This window comes from Homarus americanus, unplaced genomic scaffold, assembly GCF_018991925.1.
Source record: "Homarus americanus isolate GMGI-L3 unplaced genomic scaffold, GMGI_Hamer_2.0 scaffold43282, whole genome shotgun sequence".
NCBI classification, from domain to species: domain Eukaryota; kingdom Metazoa; phylum Arthropoda; class Malacostraca; order Decapoda; family Nephropidae; genus Homarus; species Homarus americanus.
In genome coordinates, this window is record NW_024718983.1 from 105,255 (window position 1) to 125,009 (window position 19,755).

Consider the following 19,755-nt stretch of genomic DNA (forward strand, 5'->3'; position numbering starts at 1 on the left):
GTGGATCATGGTGGTGTGGTGTGTGGATCATGGTGGTGTGGGTGTGTGGTCATGGTGGTGTGGGTGTGTGGATCATGGTAGTGTGGTGTGTGGATGTGGTGTGGGTGTGTGGATCATGGTAGTGTGGGTGTGTTGATCATGGTAGTGGTGGGTGTGTATCATGGTAGTGTGGGTGTGTGGGTGTGTTGATCATGGTAGTGTGGGTGTGTGGATCATGGTAGTGTGGGTGTGTTGATCATGGTAGTGTGGGTGTGTTGATCATGGTGGTGTGGGTGTGTGGATCATGGTAGTGTGGGTGTGTGGATCATGGTAGTGTGGGTGTGTTGATCATGGTAGTGTGGGTGTGGATCATGGTGGTGTGGGTGTGTGGATCATGGTGGTGGTGTGTTGATCATGGTAGTGTGGGTGTGTGGATCATGGTGTTGGGTGTGTGTGTGGATCATGGTAGTGTGGGTGTGTTGATCATGGTAGTGTGGGTGTGTGGATCATGGTAGTGTGGGTGTGATCATGGTAGTGTGGTGTGTGGATCATGGTAGTGTGGGTGTGTGATCATGGTAGTGTGGGTGTGTGGATCATGGTAGTGTGGGTGTGTTGATCATGGTAGTGTGGGTGTTGGATCATGGTAGTGTGGTGTGTTGATCATGGTAGTGTGGGTGTGTTGGATCATGGTAGTGTGGGTGTGTTGATCATGGTAGTGTGGGTGTGTGGATCATGGTAGTGTGGGTGTGTGGATCATGGTAGTGTGGGTGTGGATCATGGTAGTGTGGGTGTGTTGATCATGGTAGCTGGGTGTGTGGGTGTGTGGATCATGGTAGTGTGGGTGTGTGGATCATGGTAGTGTGGGTGTGTGGATCATGGTGGTGTGGGTGTGTGGATCATGGTAGTGTGGGTGTGTTGATCATGGTAGTGTGGGTGTGTGGATCATGGTAGTGTGGGTGTGTGGATCATGGTAGTGTGGATGTGTGTTGGTGTTGGGTGTATGAGGGTACTTTTAGTATGGTATTGGCCTTTCGAGGGACTGTGTGTGTGTGGGGGGGGGGAGGCAGGCGTGCATGTGTGTATGTAAAGTGTATAACCTTTCCTTACATGGACCAGCATGTGAGTGTGTGCATGACTCACGGGGCACCCACAGGGAGGAGGAATCCCAGCAGGTGAAACAGGTACAGGTAGGTCAGCCCACCTGTACGTCAACCTTCCCACACTCACCTGTTACACGTGTTTAACCTTAACGGGACAGTATTGACAGGGAACTTATGTTGGTCCCTGGGGTAAAGACACACTATTAGGGTCCAGTATTAGGTAAAAGGCATCCCTGGTTTGTGAACTGAATAACCAAGCTATTGGAGGTATCAGCTGGTGTTTGTGTTTACATTGTTTATAAATATCTGATATAGATTAATAATACGATTAAAATAGGAAAAAAATCTGTGGATATAATATAGAATGAACTTTATGTTTAGTCTTTTCATATATTTTATGTCGTTCTGCCCGGCTTCACTGTGTCCTACTAGTCATATCAAATTTAAGCAACAGGATACTTACAATAAGTATTTTAAGGGATAATCTTTATTTTATGTGGTTAATACCTCGTTCTAGGAAGCTCTTGGGAAACGGCGTTGTGTGAACCGGTAGTTTTTGCTTCTCTATTGGTGGTGCCAGTTTGTTCGCAGGTAATGTTGAAACTTAAAGCATTTTAAAGTGGGCTGCTGAGATGCCAGTTTGAGGGTGGTGCCTGGATGGTGGAAGGGGAGGAGGTAGAGGAGGAAGAGGAGAAGGTAGACGGGAGGAAAGGGTGAAACAAGTGGATATAAAATACTCTTAACTCTTATTATTATTATTATTATTATTATTATTATTATTATTATTATTATTATTATTATTATTATTATTATTACCGGTATTTTTATTGCATCACTTCCTCATGCCTTAAGTCTGTCAGAATCGACTGAATCACACCGTGTGCATTAAGCAAAGCCAGCTGCCTCTCAATCTAATTTGGTCCAAGTCCAGGAGGCAATGTTGTGATGCGACGTGTTACAACCGTGACGCCATGGTGGATGTGTCAGCGTGTACCAATAACATGAATGAACTAAGAATGAAGTTATTGTGAATGAATGTAGTGTTATGTAGACGGGGTTGTGATCTTAGGTTATCTTGTGTGAACTTAGTGTGTCTTCTTTAATTTAAATGAGTGTATAGAGAAAACGCTTAGTATACTTTGACGAGTTTACAATGAATAAATAGCTGTATATTTAAAAGTATACATACACGAGTTTACACTGAATGAATAATGCTTGTGTATAGACCAGTTTACACAAAAAATGGACATAGTGTATTTATGAATGAAAAGTTATTATATTTCGACAGATTTACAATGAATAAAAACACATACATATAAACTGAGCTTACCCCCTCACCCCTCACCCCCCCTCCCCCCTCCCCCTGGTCTGGTTTGTACAGGTGGGTAGAATTAGGCATGAACATATGTGTTGCCCAGGTGGTCCTTGTTGGGTATTCTCAGTGGGCAGGTGGGCATTTAACTCTTTAATGGTGACTAGTTGACGCACCCTGTGATTATGATTGGTTGTTATTCCTCCTGGTTATGATTGGTTGTTGAGTCTTTTATTGTGATTGGTTAACGGTACACCTGAGAGAGAGAGAGAGAGAGAGAGCTGTTAAGTTCAAAAAGGGAAATAGTTGTTTTGATGGTGATGTGAAGAGTCTTTGATCTCTCTCTCTCTCTCTCTCTCTCTCTCTCCTTTACCAGTGAGTGTGGACGTGGCCCCCCCACACACACAGTTCAGAGGTCCGCCCCTAGATGGTGTTGGTCCAGTCCCGCCTCGACACAACAAAAAACAAACGAGGATTTTTGTTTTTTCCTGTCATTTACTACACAACCGATGATGGACTTTTATGTGATTTTTTCTCGAGTTTGGTATAAATTGGTGGGATTTTTTATAATTTTTTATTACACGATTCTTTTGATTTACGAGATACTAATAAATTAATTTGAATTTATTTATTTCGTTTTATTTATATGTATTTTTTTTATTTACTGAACAGCCAATGGTAGATTTTGATTTCCTAATTTTTTAAGATATTGAAAAAATTGGTTTTTTTACGTCCTTCAGTTTAATGTAATGCTAATTATGTATTTTTTCTTATATTAACTCAGGAGGAAATAATAAGTAATATATATTTGTTCAAGTTTATGCTGGAACAGTTAGTGGGAATTTATTTTATTAATTTGACTGAAATAAGAAACAGAGGTAAATATTTTTTTTCGTTTCTTTTCGTTCACCATAAAAAAGCCAATATTTATTCCTATAGCAGAACCTTCACACCTGCTCCTTATAGAACCACTAGGGGTCTGGCTCCCCTGGCTGGACTAATACCTCCCCCCCCCTCTTTATGGTGAGTAAGTAGGGGTGTACCTTCTCCCCCTCCTGTACCACATCACCTCCCCTTTACTACACCCCCTCACTTCCCTCCTAGGCGTTGAGGGGCGTGCCTCTTCAATACCCATAGCTGGATTTTCTCATCTCCTCCACTACCAGCCCCACCACCCTCAACCGGACTCACGTACACCCTCAACCGGACCCTACCACCTCCCACTACCCCACCCCCACCCCCACCACACCCCACCAACACCTCAACCGGACCCTACCTCCCACAACCATACCCCACCTACACCCTCAGCCGGACCCCACCACACCCTCAACCGGACCCCCACCTACACCCTCAACCGGACCCTACCTCCCACACCACACCCCACCTACACCCTCAGCCGGACCCCACCTACACCCTCAGCCGGACCCCACCAACACCCTCACGACCCCACCTACACCTCAACGGACCCTACCACCTCCCACTACCATCCCACCTACACCTCAGCGACCCCACCAACACCCTCAGCGGACCCCAGCACTCTCCACCGGACCCCACCACCCCACACACTACAGACCTCACCACCACCACCCCTTGACCCAGAGACAGCAGGGGGCTGTGTCCCCAGGTTCAGAACCCCAGGTAAGATAACTGTGGCGTTTATTACGTGTCATTCTGGCACGCCTGGGTGCCTGAAGCAGATGGTGACTCCGTTTATGTCTCATAAAGTTGCAATAGCAGGTTTAATGGGCCTCAGTCCTAATCGGTCCCCAAGTTCTAATGGGACCCATCCCTATTGCCCCTAATTAGATGTACCTTCTTCTTCTTCTTCTTCTTCTTCTTCTTCTTCTTCTTCTTTTTCTTCTTCTTCTTCACCTCCTTTTCTTCCTCCACTTTCTCTTCTCCTCATCAATTTTCTCCTCCTCTTCCACTTTCTCCCCTCCTCCTTTTCTTCTTCACTTTTCCACTTCCGCGTTTTCTCCTCTTCTTCCACTTCTTCTTCTTCTCCTCCTTACGTCTCATGCTCCGCACCTCCTCTTACCCTTCCTCACCAGTCACCACCAATGTCAACACCACACAGACCTCGGGCAGGATAACATTTGCATGTATATTACTAAGCCGGGGTAATAAACCGGCAGTTTTCAGGATACCGGAGCGATGAATCCGGATAGTGTGTATTGTTTAGATCCATCCAGCGTAGACGAACGTAAACAAACATGGCAGCTTATCAAGTGGTTTGTGTATGCACCGAAATTACAGGATTTTGGAGTATATATAGGAGTGTTTGGTGTTTCTTGGCTGTTTGCTAATACATACATACATATACATACATCATACATACAACATACATACATACATATATACATACATACTCCTTAATACTGCCACTCAATCCTAAGATGCATTAATTAAGAAGGACGAGAATCAAAAGGTGACAAAACACACACACACACACACACACACACACACACACACACACACACACATACACACACACACACATACACACACAGACACACACACACGTACATTTCCCAGACAGACCACCTGGTAAAGGAGTTACAGCTAAGATAATTACCCTTGAAGATGTCACGGAGAGGGGGGTAGGGATCAGTTACTGGTTGTATCTGTTGCTGTGAGGTGCTGGCAGCGTCGGTGATTTTGTAAAAGAGAAAGAAAAGAATGGAGGAGGGAGGAGGGAAGGAAGGAAGGAAGGATGAGGAGGAGGAGGGAAAAGAAGGAAGGATGAGGAGGAGGGAAGGAAAAGAAAGAAAGAATGAAGGACGGTATGGTAAACATGTGTGTAAATGACTAATGGTAACAGAGACAGACAGATAAGACTGCCACATAGATGGACACATAATACAGGTACAGGTAGTCATGACGATGGCACACACACACACACACACACACACACACACACACACACACACACACACACACACACACAGACACACACACACACACACACACACACACACAGACACACACACACACACACACACACACACACACACAGACACACACAGACACACACACACACAGACACACACACACACACAGACACACACACACACACACACACACACACACACAGGGCTGGGGTTTAGCTACACAAACAGATCTACGGCACGTCACTCCTACAGCGACAGTTCAAACATAACAAACATATCCACGCACCTGCCCACACCCCATCAACACACCCTACGCACTGCCACACCCTATCAACACACCCCACGCACCCTGCCCACACACACACACACACATCCTACGCACTTGCCCACACACCCTACCACACACCTACACACTCCTATCAACACACCCTACACACACACACACACACACACACACACACACACACCCACTCCTCCATTCCTCTCAATTTTATACGTTATTCATACATTTTTTCAGTTGAAGTTAGTTGGGTTGCTGCTGGGTTGGGCTGGGCTGGGCTGGGTTAAATAGGTGCTAGGTTGGGTTGGGTTAGGTTGAAGAAGTAGGCTAGGAAGGTTAGTTAGGATGGTTAGGTTGGTTGAAGAAGCTAGGTTAAGGCCAGGCAGGGTCAGTTGGGTTGGGTTGGGTTGCCAGCCAAGGAGTACAGTTGGGTTGTTGGGTTAGGTTAGAGGTTAGGAAGAAGATTAGGTTGAAGAGAAGTTAGGTTAGGTTAGGTTGGGTTGGCTAGTTAGGTTAGGTTAGGTTAGTTGGGTTGCTAGTCGATAGGTCAAATTTGGATGACGTATAATCTCTTTGGGTGTATATAATCTATTTATTGTGTATAATTCAAGGTGTATGTTGCAGGTGTTATACACTATACATATGTCATTTTTTATGTATAATTCTCTTTTATTTATTTTACAGGTGAGTGAAAACAGCTGATTCTGACACCCCCTTCACGCCTCCCACCACCGTGAGTAAAGATGGAACCAAGATTTAAATTAATTATTAAATTGTTCAGAAATTTCAGTAATACTTCTTAAAATATTCAGGATTTTTAGTTATCCCTGTCACCGTCACCTAACCTAACCTAACCTAATTCTTGACCTGACCTAACCTAACCCGGCCTATCTAATGATTCGGTCAAGAATAGATTAGGTTAGGTAGTATAGCGATTACAAAACAATCCTCAACATGTTAGGTTTTTCGTGACATCCCTAGTTACACACACACACACACACACACACACACACACACACACATACACACACACAACACACACACACACACACACAATAATATTCAGGTAACTAAACTATATTAAGGGGACGAAGTATATTGAGGTCATTCCGATATATGCAAACGAGAGAGGTAAGGTAAGTGGATCATTAATTACCAGCCCGGCCAGGGTGGTTATTGAGGTGAACCTGCCCAGGGGCGCCGGGCCATTAATTGATGCTCTTGGGTTATTTACCTCATTCCGTGCCCCTGTCTGATATTTAAGACCATTTATTCCATCTATTGTGGTATTCTCTGGGCCATTTTGAATTTAGAATAGTTGGTTATTAATGTTATGTTATTAATTCATCTGGCCATTTTGAATATGTATTAAGTGTTTTGGTCATTTATTATTTTCTATGCATTGTTGTCTGGCCATTTTAAACGCGTAGAAAATATTTGGCCATTTATATAGTGTTTCATGGTCTCCTCTGGTCATAATAAACCATTTGTTGTTGTCTGTAGCCATTGTGTGATAAAACATGCCATTTATGTCGCCATTTGACCTTTTATATTTTTGTTGATAGACAGAGTGAGTGAGAGAGGGAGTGAGTGAACCAGTGTGTGTGTGTGTGTGCCTGGGTAGTTAGTGATTGAAGTGAGTAAATGAGTAAGTGTTTGAGTGAATGACTTGCTGACTGACTGTTTGACCGACTGACTCACTGACTCACTGACTCAGCCTACCAAAACTCACCCACATAACCCCGTTCTAGCACCGTGTGGAACTCTCTCCAACACAGTTTGTTTTTCCTGTATCACATAACCTTCATCAGCTCTAACCCTCCTGCCTCACATACCTTCACTCCTTGGCAAGGGGACACGCAGGTAAACACTCCTGACAGCTGCATGTGTGAGAGCTCTTCCTCCGCTATTTATTTATGAAAGATTAAGAAAAAAAAGGATTTGAATGTTTTTTTTTTTAATATAAGTTAAGGAGAAATTTAGAAGACTGGTTTAGAATAAGAGGATAGAGTCGTAGGAGGTTTGATTTATACTTACGATCTTTTGAGAATTGTCTACCAAGGGCCAAAAAGTACTAAAGACTCTGTATTAATATTACGAGCCTTTGAGAATCGTTAACCAAGAGTTCTAGTAGTGCGGATCTTTTAGTTCATACTTTACGAGTCTTTTCGAATCGTCGTCCACAGATCTCCTGAAGATGTAGAGGCCATATCTTATTATAACCTTCGTCGGGTAGGTTCTTCCTGGCCTCCACTCTTCTCTGGGGCTGCCATCTCCTAGGGCTGCCTCATCCTGCTCTTCCTCTGGGCTACCTCCTCCTCCTCCTCAGGGCTTCCTCCTTCATTTCTTCCTCACGGCTGCCTCCTCCTCTTCCTCTTCTCCTCCCCTTCTTCCTCCTCTTCCTTCTCTAGGCTGCTTCTTCCTCCTCCTGCTCAGGGCTGCCCCTCCCTCCATTACCCGACCACCACACACAGGCCAACAGATTATTGGCTTTGTCGTGGAGGTTTGGCAGTCATTGTTGGTTAGAGAGAGAGTGTGTTGCCGACAGACAGACAGACGAAGACAGACGAACAGACAGACAGACAGACAGACAGACAGACAGTTAGATTGATCGATCGATTGATCTTTCTTGGCACCTCACCCAAACATCATCTCCAGCACCTTCTAATCACAGACAGACAGACAGACGAACCAGACACACTCTTTACGAACACTGACCCGGACGTATTTTCGCCAGTCTATTAATGCCAGCACGAGCGTTCCTTTATGGTGTTTTAACGGAGCTCGGCTTATCGATATTGAGGTGCGAGAGGATCATTGTGGTGGTGCTGGTCACTTAATGGCGTGAAAGAGAGAAGAGAGAGAGAGATTACTTAGTTTGAGGTTTTGGTTAGGTTAGGTTCAGGTTGATGTAAATTAGGTTCAGGTTAAGTGGTTAGGTTAGGTTAGGTTCAGGTTGATGTAAATTAGGTTCAGGTTAAGTTAGGTTAGGTTAGGTTAGGTTAGGTTAGGTTAGGTTAGGTTGATGTAAATTAGGTTTGAGTTAGGTTAGGTTAGGTTAGGTTAGGTTAGGTTATATTATATTATATAAACAGTTTCTGAGGTTCAGGTTAAGATAGATTTATTTACGTCAGGTTCAGATAAGTTAATGCTGGTCAGTTTAGGGTCGAGCCAATTTGAGGCAGGTTAGATTAAGTAGGAGTCGGTGAAAAGTTAGTTTAGGTTAGAGGCGGTATAAGTTAAGGTAGATTAGGTTATTTAGATTCAGACTTAATTAAGTTAGGTTACGTGAGGTGTTTTAATTATGGAAAATATCCTCAGTGAAGGGCCCTTTAAAGACTGATGTGTGACCATATTATCCTCGGGTCAGGGCCTCTTGATATTTTTACTGTAATGTGTTGTATAAATTACCCAGACTGTCTCACTCGGCTGTGAGACTGACACTTTGTTTACACTGACAAATACGTTTACTTTACGTTTATTTTCTTATTTATTTATTTATTGAGTTGTTTGTTTGTATATTTTGTTATTATTATTATTATTATTATTATTATTATTTTTGTTGCTGTTGGTGTTTTTATCATTATTATTGTTATTGTTGTTGTAGTTATTATTATTGCTATTATTATTATTATTATTATTATTATTATTAGTAGTAGTAGTAGTAGTAGTAGTAGTAGTAGTAGTAGTAGTAGTAGTAGTTTCAACGTTTACAGTAGCTTTGTAAATATGTGTATGATAATATTCGTATCAATTAGTGTAGATAATTAGTGATAAATATTACTTACGTTAGCCATCGATAATACACGGGTATCGTATAGATCAGGTGTCTGTCTGTCTGTCTGTCTGTCTGTCTGTCTGTCTGTATTGATTGTTGTGGTATATAGGTGGATCTCTCTTAAAGTCGAAGTGGTCTGGCAAAACATGTGTGATGGATGTAGGACAGAGGCGCCGGATGTCTGTATGTATGTATGTAATGTGTATGTATGTATGTAAGTATATGTGTGTGGATGTATATATGTATGTAATAATAATAATAATAATAATAATAATAATAATAATAATAATAATAAACGGTTTATTAATAGAGTTGCAGCCGGTGGCTGAAAATATACAGACTTACATTTGATTTAGACATAATGATATAATATGCATTGAATACATTTACAGGGCTGAACAGTACATAAATCAGGAGTTGTTTATTATTTTAACAATAGATGGGATGGTGCGGTTCTTATATCTATCGGTGCGGCTCTTATGGGCTGAATTTTGTTGTAGTGGCGGACTGCGCAAGTTGGGTGGGGGCTGCAGGTGGCAGGAGGTGGCGATGGCGAGGGTGGTGCAGTAGTCCACGGCCAAACCTTTCCAGTGCTTGGTGGTGGAGGTCACTGAGGATGGCATTTCAGGGTGGAAGAGCGTTGGTGTGCCGGGTATTCTGCAGAATACTCGCTGCCATAACTGTACGTAAAATATATTCATTATTATACTGAATGACGACAATTAAACAATACAACACAAAATACAGCAAAAATACATCATTGACATCATCTCGTAGGTATTTTTTTTAACTAGATACAGATAAATACATCAAATATACAGCACTGTAACAAAATACGATTAGATATACAAAAGCGATCAGATATATACATTCATTAAGTTAAATACAGCATAGCTACATAAAATACAGCTACTGGTACATAAAGCGATGAAAAGTTACAGTATGTTGGCTTTATAATGGACCTCTGTAATTCGGAAGACTTTAACCGAGTCTTCATTTAAAAAGTTCAGGACTTGAGCCATTAACTGTTGGAGCCATTAAATGTCATTTCATCCATTTACCTTCTGGAGCTACGAAAAAGATTACTTCACTTGGAGCCACAAAGAGGTGATAATTCTATTGGAGCTAAGATAACATCACGTAGACCCACATAAGATAACATCACGTTGACCCACATAAGATAATAACATCGTAGACCCACATAAGATAACATCACACAGACCCACATAAGATAATATCACGTAGACCCACATAAGATAACATCACACAGACCCACATAAGATAATATCACGTGACCCACATAAGATAATATCACGTAGACCCACATAAGATAACATCACGTAGACCCATAAGATAACATCACGTTGACCCACATAAGATAACATCACGTAGACCCACATAAGATAACATCACGTAGACCCACAGAAGATAATATCACGTAGACCACATAAGATAACATCACGTAGACCCACATAAGATAACATCACGTAGACCCACAGAAGATAACACCACGTAGACCCACATAAGATAACATCACGTAGACCACATAAGATAACATCACGTAAACCTACAAAAGATAACATCACGTAGACCCACATAAGATAATATCACGTAGACCCACATAAGATAACACCACGTAGACCCACAGAAGATAACACCACGTAGACCCACATAAGATAACATCGTAGACCCACATAAGATAATATCACGTAGACCCACACAAGATAACATCACACAGACCCACATAAGATAATATCACGTAGACCCACATAAGATAACATCACACACAGACCCACATAAGATAATATCACGTAGACCCATAAGATAATATCACGTAGACCCACATAAGATAACATCACGTAGACCCACATAAGATAACATCACGTAGACCCACATAAGATAACATCACGTAGACCCAGAAGATAACATCACGTAGACCCATAAGATAACATCACGTAGACCCACATAAGATAATATCACGTAGACCCACACACGATAACATCGTAGACCCCACATAAGATAATATCGTGACCCCATAAAGTAACATAAGTAGACCCACATAAGATAACATCACGTAGACCCACATAAGATAACATCACGTAGACCCACATAAGATAACATCACGTAGACCCAGTAAAAGATATCTTCCCCCTCGTGAGTATTTCGGCCTAAACTTTTGGTCGTAACTTAATTATTTATGTTGACCGTGAAATGTTACCTGTTCTACAGTTCCTCTTTATTGCTGCTGTTTCGTCTCCCTTGTTATGGGTTAGGGGGTGACGCAAAGGGGGGCTGGTGTGAGGATTAAGGGATAACGCAAGTGAGGGTTGACGTAGGGGACTGGTGGAAGGGAGCAGGGAGGGTCTGGTTGGGATAGGATGACGCAGGGGGAGGGTCTGAGTGGGAGTGAGGGTTACGCACAGGGGTCTGGTTGGGATGGGGTGACGCAAGGTGACGAAGGGGTGTGGTACAGAGAGGTTGTTCATCTCTACTTGTTCATGTTCACCAAGTTGTTCGTCATGTTCATTTCCTCCGTGTGTTATTACTGTTCATTGTAAAATTTTCCTTGTTCTGTCCCTCTCTCTTATTCCTTCATTCCTTCTAATTCTCTCTCTCTCTCTCTCTCTCTCTCTCTCTCTCTCTCTCTCTCTCTCTCTGTTCACCCAATACAGCGATATGTCGTTTCCTCATCTTATAAAACATCAAGTTATATCAAAATTCATTCATACTCCTGCCTGCTGTTGCTGTGTGTTTCCTGTATCATATAATCAATAGTTCGTATATACCAGGAACTCTCTACCACCCACACTGTTTCCCTATATCATATAACGTCAATAGTTCGTATATACAGGAACTCTACCACCCACACACTGTTTCCCTGTATCATATAACGTCAATAGTTCGTATATACCAGGAATCTCTACCACCCACACACTGTTCCTATATCATATAACGTCAATAGTTCGTATATACCGGAACTCTCTACCACCCACACACTGTTTCCCTATATCATATAACGTCTATAGTTCGTATATACCGGAACTCTCTACCACCCACACACTGTTTCCCTGTATCATATAACGTCAATAGTTCGTATATACGGAACTCTCTACCACCCACACACTGTTTCCTATATCATATAACGTCTATAGTTCGTATATACCAGGAACTCTCTACCACCCACCCACTGTTTCCTATATCATATAACGTCAATAGTTCATATACAGGAACTCTCTACCACCCACACACTGTTTCCTATATCATATAACGTCAATAGTTCGTATATACCTGGAACTCTCTACCACCCACCCACTGTTTCCCTGTATCATATAACGTCTATAGTTCATATATACCAGAACTCTCTACCACCCACACACTGTTTCTCTATATCATATAACGTCAATAGTTCGTATATACCAGGAACTCTCTACCACCCACCCACTGTTTCTGTATCATATAACGTCTATAGTTCGTATATACCAGAACTCTCTACCACCACACACTGTTTCCTATATCATATAACGTCAATAGTTCGTATATACCAGGAACTCTCTACCACCCAACACTGTTTCCCTGTATCATATAACGTCAATAGTTCGTATACCAGGAACTCTACCACCCACACTGTTTCCCTATATCATATAACGTCAATAGTTCGTATATACCAGGAACTCTCTACCACCCACACACTGTTTCCTATATCATATAACGTCAATAGTTCGTATATACCAGGAACTCTCTACCACCCACACTGTTTCCTATATCATATAACGTCATAGTTCGTATATACCAGAACTCTCTACACACCCACACACTGTTTCCCTATATCATATAACGTCTATAGTTCGTATATACCAGAACTCTCTACCACCCACACACTGTTTCCCTATATCATATAACGTCAATAGTTCGTATATACCAGAACTCTCTACCACCCACACACTGTTTCCTATATCATATAACGTCTATAGTTCGTATATACCAGGAACTCTCTACCCACCCACACACTGTTTCCATATCATATAACGTCAATAGTTCGTATATACCAGGAACTCTACCACCCACCCACTGTTTCCCCTATATCATATAACGTCAATAGTTCGTATATACCGGAACTCTCACCACCCACACTGTTTCCTATATCATATAACGTCAATAGTCCGTATATACCAGGAACTTCTACCACCCACACACTTCCATATCATAACGTCAATAGTTCGTATATACCAGGAACTCTCTACCACCCACACACTGTTTCTATATCATATAACGTCTATAGTTCGTATATACCAGGAACTCTCTACCACCCACCCACTGTTTCCCTATATCATATAACGTCTATAGTTCGTATATACCAGAACCCTACCACCCACACACTGTTTCCTATATCATATAACGTCTATAGTTCGTATATACCGGGAACTCTCTACCACCCACACACTGTTTCCTATATCATATAACGTCTATAGTTCGTATATACCAGGAACTCTCTACCACCCACACACTGTTTCCCTATATCATATAACGTCTATAGTTCGTATATACCAGGAACTCTCTACCACCCACAACACTGTTTCCTATATCATATAACTATAGTTCGTATATACCAGGAACTCTACCACCCACCACTGTTTCCCTATATCATATAACGTCAATAGTTCGTATATACCAGAACTCTCTACCACCCACACACTGTTTCCCTATATCATATAACGTCAATAGTTCGTATATACCTGAACTCTCTACCACCCACCCACTGTTTCCTGTATCATATAACGTCTATAGTCTGTATATACCAGAACCTCTACCACCCACACACTGTTTCCTATATCATATAACGTCAATAGTTCATATACCAGAACTCTCTACCACCCACTGTTTCCCTATATCATATAACGTCAATAGTTCGTATATACCAGGAACCTCTACCACCCACACACTGTTTCCCTATATCATATAACGTCAATAGTCTGTATATACCTGGAACTCTCTACCACCCACACACACTGTTTCCCTTGTATCATATAACGTCTATAGTTCGTATATACCAGGAACTCTCTCCACCCACCCACTGTTTCCTATATCATATAACGTCAATAGTCTGTATATACCAGAACTCTCTACCACCCACACACTGTTTCCTATATCATAACGTCAATAGTTCGTATATACCTGGAACTCTCTACCACCCACCCACTGTTTCCTATATCATATAACGTCTATAGTTCGTATACCAGGAACTCTTCACCACCCACACACTGTTTCCCTCATATCATATAACGTCATAGTTCGTATATACCAGAACTCTCACCACCCACACACTGTTTCTGTATCATATAACGTCAATAGTTCGTATATACCAGGAACTCTCTACCACCACACACTGTTTCCCATATCATATAACGTCATAGTTCGTATATACCGAACTCTCTACCACCCACACACTGTTTCCCTATATCATATAACGTCTATAGTTCGTATATACCAGGAACTCTCACCACCCACACACACTGTCCCTATATCATATAACGTCAATAGTTGTATATACCAGAACTCTCTACCACCCACACACTGTTTCCCTATATCATATAACGTCTATAGTCCGTATATACCAGAAACTCTCTACCACCCACACACTGTTTCCCTATATCATATAACGTCAATAGTTCGTATATACCAGGAACCTCTACCACCCACACTGTTTCCATATATAACGTCAATAGTGATATACCAGGAACTCTCTACCACCCACACACTGTTTCCTGTATCATATAACGTCATTTCGTATATACGAACTCTCATTTTCCTAACGCATAGTATCAGAACTCTACCACACACTGTTTCCCTATATCATATAACGTCTATAGTTCGTATATACCAGAACTCTCTACCACCCACAGTTTCCCTATATCATATAACGTCAATAGTTCGTATATACAGGAACTCTACCACCCACTGTTTCCTATATCATATAACGTCATAGTTGTATATACCAGAACTTCTACCACCAACTGTTCCCTATATCATATAACGTCAATAGTTCTATAACAGGAACTCTCTACCACCCACACACTGTTCCTATATCATATAACGTCAATAGTTCGTATATACCAGAACTCTCTACCACCACCACACACTGTTTCCTATATCATATAACGTCAATAGTTCGTATATACCAGAACTCTCACCACCCACACACTGTTTCCCTATATCATATAACGTCAATAGTTCGTATATACCAGGAACTCTCTACCACCCACCACTGTTTCCTATATCATATAACGTCAATAGTCGTATATACCAGAACCTCTACCACCCACACACTGTTTCCTGTATCATATAACGTCAATAGTTCGTATATACCAGAACTCTACCACCCACACTGTTTCTGATCATATAACGTCAATAGTTCGTATACCGAACTCACACCCACACACTGTTCCCTATATCATATAACGTCAATAGTTCGTATATACCGGAACCTCACCACCACCCACTGTTTCCTGTATCATATAACGTCAATAGTTCATATACCAGGAACTCTCTACCACCCACACACTGTTTCCTGTATCATATAACGTCTATAGTCCGTATATACCAGAACTCTCTACCACCCACACACTGTTTCCTGTATCATATAACGTCAATAGTTCGTATATACCAGGTTCTACCACCCACACTGTTTCCTATATCATATAACGTCAATAGTTCGTATATACCTGAACTCTACCACCCACCACACTGTTTCCTGTATCATATAACGTCAATAGTTCGTATATACCAGAACTCTCACCACCCAACACTGTTTCCTATATCATATAACGTCAATAGTTCGTATATACCTGGAACTCTACCACCCACACACTGTTTCCTGTATCATATAACGTCAATAGTTCGTATATACCAGGAACTCTACCACCCACACACTGTTTCTAATCATATAACGTCAATAGTTCGTATATACCAGGAACCTCTACCACCCACACACACTGTTTCCTATATCATATAACGTCAATAGTTCGTATATACCAGGAACTCTACCACCCACACACTGTTTCCATAATCATATAGTATAGTTCGTATATACCGAAACCTCTACCACCCACACACTGTTTCTGTATCATATAACGTCAATAGTTCGTATATACCAGAACTCTCTACCCACACACACTGTTTCTATATCATATAACGTCAATAGTTCGTATATACCAGAACTCTCTACCACCCACACACTGTTTCTATATCATATAACGTCAATAGTTCGTATATACCAGAACTCTTACCACCCACACACTGTTTCTATATCATAACGTCAATAGTTCATATACCAGGAACTCTCTACCACCCACACACTGTTTCGTATCATATAACGTCAATAGTTCGTTATATACCAGAACTCTCTACCACCCACACACTGTTTCCTATATCATATAACGTCAATAGTTCGTATATAGAACTTCCACCACCACTGTTTCATATATAACGTCAATAGTCGTATATACAGAACTCTTACCACCCCACACTGTTTCCCATATCATATAACGTCAATAGTTCGTATATACCAGAACTTCTACCACCCACACACTGTTTCCTATATCATATAACGTCAATAGTTCGTATATACCAGAACTTCTTACCACCCACACACTGTTTCCTGTATCACATTATAACCTTCGCAGTTGGTTTACATCTCACAGGGTTTGGTAAGTGAATTCCTGCCAGAGTTTGTTGCCTGTAGTCTCCAACAGTTCTTTAGCCATATTCTCCTTTAGTGGACTATCTATCTGCCTTAGTTGGTTAGTTTTAGTTAGTGTTAGTTAGGTTAGTGTTAGGTTAGGTTAGTGTTAGGTTAGGTTAGTGTTGGTTGAAGTTAGTGTTAGGTTAGGTTAGTGTTTTGTTAGTGTTAGATTAGGTTAGTGCAGGTTAGGTTAGTGTTAGGTTAGGTTAGTGTTAGGTTAGTTAGTGTTAGTTAGGTTAGTGTTTTGTTAGTGTTAGATTAGGTTAGTGTTAGATTAGTGTTAGGTGCAGCTAGGTTATCGTCAGTATTAGGTTAGGTTTGTGTTAAATTTGGTTAGTTTAGCATTAGGTTAGCGTTAGGTTAGGTTAGCATTAGGTTAGGTTCAGTAAGGTTAGCGTTATCGTTAGTATTACATTAGTTTAGTGTTAGGTTAGTGTTAGTGTGATTAATATTAAGATGAAATAACCTGGGGTGCCTAATCTTCACATGATCCAAGGGTATGTAGCAATAGGCCTACCCTCAGCCTCCCTCACCACCTGTAAGGGATCAAATGACGGCTTGGAATCCACCTGTTGATGAGGTTATAATTGGGTTTAGTTATTAACAATAGGATTATTAATTGAAAGTAGATGTGTCTCAACCCCAGATAGACTAAGTAGACTTCTCTCTCTCAACCCCAGATAGACTAAGTAGACTTCTCTCTCAACCCCAGATAGACTAAATAGACTTCTCTCTCTCAACCCCAGATAGACTAAATAGACTTCTCTCTCTCAACCCCAGATAGACTAAGTAGACTTCTCTCTCTCAACCCCAGATAGACTAAATAGACTTCTCTCTCTCTCAACCCCAGATAGAATGTAAATAGATAAGTCTCTACACTCTCCAGCGAGGGTTAGGTTAAGCTGACAGGTAACACTTGATACCTGTGTGTGGTGGCCTCACGTGCTGGCGTCTGTGGTCCGGCTGTGTTGATGTTGCGCTGAGATCCTGTGGTGCACACGGGGGTTTCCTGTAACCTGACACTACCGGGGGCTGGTGGGTTGGTGGGCAGGTGGGTGGGTAAACGGGACCGCCTTCACTTGTAATCTATCGCTTGGGAGTCCTGTTGTCCAAGTCTAGATATAGTAGTCTTTTTTAATGATATATTTCGAGTCTTTAAATCTGTCTATATCACCAATAATTCCGGGTCTTACTGTCATACCTATACTTGGTTTATCACCTTTATTTCACCTTTACAATATAGCAATTAAATTACTATGTAAATAATGGTATATAGTTGTATCTGTGTTGCACCTGTAAGATAACTTTCTCTATGTAATCTAAGTTAGAATGTTATCGACTTAAAGATAACAGGTGTAGATTGTCGCCACGTTAATTAAAGGTAAACTATACATTACTGTCTTAGTATTCAGTCTGTGTATGCAAATTACTCCGTCTGTTTGTATTCATGTTTGGTGGGGGGGAATAAACTCCTCTTAAATGTTGGAACTTTTTGGAGTTGGTTGTCTGAATTTTCGTTACAGGTTCGTCAAGTTGTTTTTATTTTAGTGAACTTTATAATGAACTTTCTAGTGAAGCTTTTAGTGAGAACCTTTTAGTGAACCTTCTAGTGAACCTTATTCTAAAAGGGAACCATCTGTTGGGCCTTCTGGTAGACAATATAGTGAACCCAGCCTAGTAGGCTTCCCGTGAGCCTGCTAGTGAACCTTCTAGTGAGCCTGCTAGTGAACCTTCTAGTGAACCTGCTAGTGAACCTTCTAGTGAACCTGCTAGTGAACCTTCTAGTGAACCTGCTAGTGAACCTTCTAGTGAACCTGCTAGTGAACCTTCTAGTGAACCTGCTAGTGAACCTTCTAGTGAGCCTGCTAGTGAACCTTCTAGTGAGCCTGCTAGTGAACCTTCTAGTGAGCCTGCTAGTGAACCTTCTAGGGAACCTGCTAGTGAACCTTCTAGTCCTCCAGCTCTGGCAGTGTGCCCTATAAGTGGTTGACGTAAGTTGGCTTCGGGACCATTTTTCGCCTGATCGTCTGCTGTTTAGTTGGCCTCAGATCTTTATTCTTGATCCTCGCGTCTGTTGTTATGGTGTCTTGTGAGCCAGGGATTGTGTCGTGAGGGGTGACAGATCCGTCTATGTTCGTCTGGGGGGTGACAGATCCGTCTATGTTCGTCTGGGGGGTGACAGATCCGTCTATGTTCGTCTGGGGTGACAGATCCGTCTATGTTCGTCTGGGGTGACAGATCCGTCTATGTTCGTCTGGGGGTGACAGATCCGTTATGTTCGTCTGGGGGGTGACAGATCCGTCTATGTTCGTCTGGGGGTGACAGATCCGTCTATGTTCGTCTGGGGGTGACAGATCCGTCTATGTTCGTCTGGGGTGACAGATCTAACTATGTTCGTCTGGGGGTGACAGATCCGTCTATGTTCGTCTGGGGTGACAGATCCGTCTATGTTCGTCTGGGGGTGACAGATTCGTTTATGTTCGTCTGGGGGTGACAGATCCGTCTATGTTCGTCTGGGGGTGACAGATTCGTCTATGTTCGTCTGGGGTGACAGATCTGACTATGTCTGGGGGTGACAGATTCGTTTATGTTCGTCTGGGGGTGACAGATCCGTCTATGTTCGTCTGGGGGTGACAGATCTGACTATGTTCGTCTGGGGTGACAGATTTGTTTATGT

General features: G+C 41.9%; 1 protein-coding gene across 1 annotated transcript in view; it reads left to right on the forward strand.

Moving 5' to 3' along the window:
* The window catches only part of LOC121859883 (protein TsetseEP-like), a 48,871-nt gene extending 29,803 nt beyond the window's left edge, over positions 1-19,068 (forward strand). The window contains exon 2 of the mRNA XM_042356840.1: positions 18,760-19,068. Within this exon, the coding sequence (XP_042212774.1) occupies positions 18,760-19,068 (309 nt within the window). The remainder of the gene's footprint in view (positions 1-18,759) is intronic.
* Positions 19,069-19,755: the final 687 nt, after the last annotated feature.